The sequence below is a fragment of the Urocampus carinirostris genome, chromosome 5 (genome assembly GCF_059441175.1).
Source record: "Urocampus carinirostris isolate Australia breed hairy pipefish chromosome 5, RoL_Ucar_1.0, whole genome shotgun sequence".
NCBI classification, from domain to species: Eukaryota; Metazoa; Chordata; class Actinopteri; order Syngnathiformes; family Syngnathidae; genus Urocampus; species Urocampus carinirostris.
Genome location: NC_142353.1, coordinates 35,892,131 through 35,898,495, shown reverse-complemented (window position 1 = coordinate 35,898,495; position 6,365 = coordinate 35,892,131). Strand labels below are relative to the sequence as shown.

The window sequence follows — 6,365 nt, the reverse complement described above, 5'->3', positions numbered from 1 at the left end:
ACAGCCTGGTGGTGCCCATACCTTCCCAGGCCACCGTTATAATAAACAAATATCTAGAGTATTTCTTATTTAATTCAAATCAGCAATAATATCCAATAATTTTGTATTTATTTATTTTATTTTACTGAATAAATTTAGTGTTAAATAAGAATAACAGGATTTTAAACGTAAGGAAAAGGTTCAATTTAACGGTAGCGTGTTATTTTCAGAACAAACAAATACATTTTTAAATTTCAAAGCCATGCAATTTTTGACCACTAAATGTCGCTGCATGGAGTAGTGCAACCAAAAACAAGTGCTACAAAGCGCAAGGAAGAATACAAACTACAGAGACTCAGAGTAACGAAACTGCGCCTTTTTTCTTCTCTTTTTTGTTATTGCCCAACGTTTTTAAGGTTTCTTGGTGTACCCTTTTGTATATAAGCTCCCTTTAGCTAAGCCTCATGTTTTTTCAAATAAATACAAGTTTCCCGACCTAAGAGTATTTAAAAATACACTTTTGGACGATAGTTCATGTATTTTTGGTTTTATTATTCAAATGAAGTTTTTTTTGTTCTGTTTTTAATGAATTGTATTTTTGCACCACTATGAGGCACCTAATAATTCACAAAATCCCTTTAAATAATGTCACTATTACTAGAATCTATTCTATTCTATTCTCATCTCATTAGCTGCACCGCTTATCCTCAGTAGGTACTATTTTTCGGCAACACACACTTTTCCCACTGTTGTAAAAATTTTGTTTCGCATGTCTACTTGAAGTATGACCCATTCATTTGAGTCAGCTCTTTCAATATAAAAATCAGGGTTTGTACACTTTTTCAGCGCCAAATTCAAGAACTTTTTAAGTACTTTTAGTTTTTCATTTTCTCTGGTACCACTATAATAAAATCCACTCTGCAGAGCTACAAATACAGCTCAGGAGGTAGAGCACTCGTCTTGGGATCAAGAGGTCACAGGTTTGATTCCTGGCTCCTTCGTGTTATATGTCAAAGCGTCCATGGGCAAGACACTGAATCTCCAATGCCCCCAATAAGCAGGTAGGTGCCTTGCATGGCTGAGTCCCTATTGGTGTGTGAGTGTGTTTGTGAATGTGTAAGTGTAAAGCGCGTGTCCATTTATTAAGACGTTTGCTTTTCAGATCTTGAGTAAATCACAAATATATTTGTTTTTGAGACAAATATATTCGATTTATATTTGAGTAAAAATGTCAGTAATGTGTACTTATAATTTTAGTTTACCACTGGGAAACACTTCTTTAATTTCTGCATGGCCCCAAACTAATGTCTGTAATCGATACGTAATCCTTGTACTGATACACATTGCAGAAAACCCTGTTTAGGTGTAGCATGCATTTCCCCGCTTGGGCGCAACCTGTAGGGGGCGATGACTCCTCATAGAACAATGCCGTACCAACTAACGCCAGCTGCAGTTTATCACGACAGGAAACGAAATGCAATGGTAGACGGCAGTGTCGGCGTGGTTTTTAAGCAGACTCGTCGAGAAACATTGCAACAAGTTCAAGCATTTACAAGCATGTCACCCAAAATCCAAGCACTTTTCAATTCATGAAAACTCAAGCGTTTTTAAGGTTTTCAAGCACCCATACGAACACTGGAATACTAACATTTCCGGCTTTTGAGATGGAAAGCAGGAAAGCATTAAGCTATTTAAAACAAACACCACATTAGGAATCATTTTTTAATAAAAATGTACTTAAAAATGCTCATCACCTCCATTACAAAGTACATAATTATTTTGCATTAAATTGCAAGAGTCTTCTCTCATTCTTTCCCTTGACGTTTAGAAGTATTCAATGTCGTCAGCGTGCTTTTTGGACTCTCTGATATCCGAAAGCGTTATCTCGGCTCCGGCGTGTGGTAGACTTTGATAGACGCGGATGTGGACATGATCATCTCCTCCCACGTGGACCTACAACCAAAGTGGTAGACAGACGTTATGGACCCTTCCCCACTATGAATAAGCTAAACAGGAAAAGAAAGAAAAAATTAAAAATACAAATAAAGTAACATTAATTTAAAGGAGATGTACGGAATTTGGAGCTATGTTAATCTCTGCAGCCATCTCCTGGCTTGTGTCATTATTGCAGCCCATGTCCGCTCATTCATGATGCGCGCGCAAGTTAGTGCATTTCTTCGACACGCTTGCATTAACTCTTCGATTTTTTTATCTTTTCTAAGTTTTGGGTTGGAATTTGGACTCAACTCGAAGCAGGCCTATTCTTACTTTCACCATTTTAATGCCACACTAATAAACACAAAATAAAAACCTGCAGGGACGAGAATGATGTCACTCTTCAGCACTCCCTCACACCCTAATCCTACTTAGCTAATGTGTTCTGCCTCAGACAGCTTCTCTAAAAAGAAAGATAAAAGTAGATAAGCACAACGGGAAATAAATGTTTAAGGCAATTTAAAAGAAGTTGGGCATTGTTAACACATACTTAACAGAGAAAATATTATACTCTCGACTTTCCCAACCTTTAACTTGTATTAGTACATCAACAACAACAAAAATGCAAATGACATTGGAAAAAAATATAATGAATCAAATCTTTAAATTCCACTTGAATTGTTATTGTATTGCACAGCTGATTGAGTTCAAGTTTTTAATGGTACCATCTCTGCACTTTTACTTTTATTGTGTATATTGGTTTATCTATGGGTATTGGGTTTTTATCTATATTCATTCTGATTATTTATGGACCTTGCATTTTCTTTTAACCGTGAATGGATATAACTGGATGGGGCGGCACGGCGGCTGAGAGAAATCCAGCTACCAGCCTTCCTGTGAGGATTTTGCACGTTCTGCCCGTCCTTGCAAGGGTTTCCTCCGGGCACTCTGGTTCCCTCCCACATTCCAAAGACATGCATGTCAGGGTAATTGGCCGGTCCAAATTGTCCCTAGGTGTGAATGAGCGAGCGAAATGTCTGTCCCTGTGTGCCCTGCGACTGGCTGGCAACCAGTTCTGCCCACTGCCCGAAGATAGCTGGGATGGGTTCCAGCACCCCCACAACCCTACTGAGGATAAGCGGTGCAGATAATGGAACCAAGTTTCGTTGTTCTTTGACAATGACAAAACATTTTTCTGAACTGAAATGCTTGTTAATTATTTGTTGATGTTATTTTTGTGCTGTTAGCATCCTAGCGAGCTTGCTGTACAAAAGAAATCAAATTGAAATCACTCATGATGTACAATTTTTTTCTCTTGAAGGTGTAGCTTCTAATAGTGTAATAAATTTACATTATCAAAAAAAAAAGGAAAACTGAATTCTCATCTCTTACTGATGAGCAAAAAAGGCTACTACTTTTGATATGCATTTGTAAAATAACAATTTACCATGTTAGTACTATGCTATGCTGTTATTTACAGGTTCTAATTACATGACAATCAACTGTTTTCCCTGTATTCTATATGATTTTTGATTATTTCAAATTGTGTATGCAGTTTAACTATTATGCAGTGTTCTCGTTTGCCCTAGACGCATTATTTTTGCTGGGGACGCATCGTCTCAAATCAACGTGCGTCCCCAGGACGCAACCTTTTTGCCACAAAATTGTCATTATTACCCGATTACTTTTTTTTTTTTTTTTACAAAGATTTACTGCACTCCAAACCTTTCGTCAGGCAGATTCGCCATAGTTGTTTTGGTCTCGCGGTTCGAGTTTTCGTCTGCACGCCGATCTCGGCCAACGAGATCTCGTTGTGTAGTGAAAGAAAGTCCGTCTTTTTTTAGAGAACCGGCTTTTTTGGCTCAACTCATTAAAAAGAGCCGGCTCTCAAACGGCTCACTTGCTTTGATGATTGATATTACGAATTATGTTGTATAAAGGAGTTAAGAAAAAAAGGAAGTATAAAAGGAGAAAATAAAAAAAAAAGACAGGTTTGTGGTTATCCCTTTAATCGGTATATTACCAACAATAATTTGTTGCAGAAAATGAATTAATAATTTGATGATTAAAACTGAATTAATATATACATTTATATTATATATTTGTCGCCGATTTACGATTTCAACCTTGATAACACTAAATTTTGGGGACCCATAGATCTCTGTTGGGACCCATAGATTTTTTAGCATGCGAGTCCCCGGGACCCATCACTTTTCAGAGATAAAATGAACACTGATTATGTATGAGAAATATTTGTTATACTGAAAAAGAAAAAGAAAAAAAAACCTCTTGTGTTGAGACTGATTTTGTATTGCCCATTTCAGCTCTAATCCAGAACGGATGTTGCAATGACAAATAATAAACAGATATTGCCAACATAGGTCATTCATAAGCTATAGAATAGAAGTGTGTTTTAAGCCTAGATTTAAACACTTCCACTGAGGTTTCAGATCGAATCTCAGAGGGCAGAGCATTCTACAACACCGGGGCCCAAATGGGGAACGCTCTCGAACCTGTGGATTTCTTCTTGCCTCTTAGAATCACGAGTAGACCACCATTTTCAGAGCAAAGACTCCGGACCCGAACATAGGGGAAAATTAAATTTGAAAGATATGGGCGAGCAAATCCATGCAAGACTAAATTTACTGCAGGTGGGGAAATAAACTAAGAAATATGTGAATTTAATTTAGAATGTTGTTGTTTATTTGGTAAATAAAATAATTTTGTATTCACATTGTATCATTGTTTTATTCTACATATGTAACGTAGTGTTATATGGATTTATGGACATATATGGTTGTTAGCTTCCGGTTAGTTTAATAGACCGCGTGTGTTGTGGTGGGTCTCCCCTTGTCAATTTCTGAGTGTTGGGGGAATTTATGTTGATTAATCTGGTTTCTTATCCAAACAATAATGCCAGCCACGGGGAGAACATGCAAACTCTGCACAGAGAGGCTGCGGTAGCTGGAATTGAACCCTGCAATCACGTCTAAGGGGAGTAATTGGCTGAAGTTGGCTGGTATGTAAATCTTAGATGTAGGTTTAAAATAGAACCAGTTTGCAGACTTCTTATGTGTTTTTAGGAGCTACCTGGTGATCCCTGATTTTGTGCCTACCTTGATGAAGTAGTTGGTCCCAGCCACAACCTGCGATTTGAAACTCTTTGCAACGAACGTGTCGTAGGTCTTCCCAGCTTTTTGCTGCGCTGCAACCTTCACCTGAAAGGGATTTCTTTTTGATTTTTTTTTTGCATTCTTTTTCTCATGTTTACGCCCAAAGCAGCAACAGAAGAAAAGTCGGGATAAAACTTTTTAACTCACTTGGTCGCAGATTCCCTGAATTTTGTCGTCGGCGTCTCTTGCATTTCCGAGTCCTCCGCACATCATCATCTTGACGTAGGTCAAAGATTGTAGAGAGACGTGAAGGAATTATAAAGTTCTAAAAATTCCTACGATTGCAACAGAGCGAGATGGAGCACTACCGCTTTTATCATGTGATGATGACTAACAGACCATACCATTCACACGAGAAGGAGGGGGAAAGGGCGTTGTTAGTTAAACCATAACGGAGATTCATTACATTATTTAACTTGAAGATTCAACTTCTACGTTTCGTGTTGTAGATTTAGTAAACCGTTTAATACGATTTAACATGAAATTTGTGAGTAAGACATCTCTCCCTTTTAAATGTATTGGTCTTAAGGCTTCCTGTTGTTATAAAAATGAAAGAGTCCGAGGTGGGCTGCGTTCATAGTTAGTGGGAAATGAGAATTTCCCGAAAGCACAGAGGGGGCGTGTAGTACCTTTGTTATTATGCAAAACGCTAAGAAGGGACAGTGTGTTATTTAGCGCCTCCTTGTGGTGAAAAATAACTTAATTTATTAAAAAAAATGCATTACTGTATATAGTTAACAAAAATACAGGAACTTTCAGATAAATGTGCACTTTTTAAAAATATTTGTAGGTTGAGAAATCCACATTTTTCTCAACATATTATGAAACCCACCAAGAAGGCGCTGATATGATTGTCTGCCATCTTGCTGCTACGGGTACCTATAAGGAAAAATTTGAAGAAAATGGTCTAGTTTCGTCACTTTAACTCTTCGCAGTTTGTATTCTTTCTTGTGATTTTAAGCACACATTTTTTGGTTGCATGACACAATACAGGGACAATTAGTGGTCAAATCCTACACACTGTCTCTTTACATTTAATACAAGAATATTAGCACATCGGATCAAACTCTATAAACAGCTAAATAATAAATTGAGACATTAATTCAAGATACAATACCGTGTTAAAGTTAAGGCAGGCATATCAAACATACAAACCACAGGCTTGATTCGGCCTGCCATAAATTTCTGAATACACATGTCAAGTTATGATGTTTTCAATAAATGCAATCCGAAAGCTCTCACTGGCTTCCGTAGGGCAGTGCTAAATTTGTATAGCAT

At 37.5% G+C, this 6,365-nt stretch overlaps 1 protein-coding gene across 1 annotated transcript; it reads right to left on the bottom strand.

Moving 5' to 3' along the window:
• Positions 1-1,687: 1,687 nt before the first annotated feature.
• LOC148366160 (cystatin-B-like) lies at positions 1,688-5,412 on the bottom strand. The gene is made up of 3 exons (XM_088335176.1): positions 5,235-5,412; positions 5,031-5,132; positions 1,688-1,932 (listed from the first exon to the last, which is right to left on the bottom strand). The coding sequence occupies exons 1-3, from the start codon at positions 5,301-5,303 to the stop codon at positions 1,804-1,806; spliced, it is 300 nt and encodes a 99-aa protein (XP_088191302.1). The 5' UTR covers positions 5,304-5,412; the 3' UTR covers positions 1,688-1,803.
• Between the last annotated feature and the right edge of the window lie 953 nt (positions 5,413-6,365).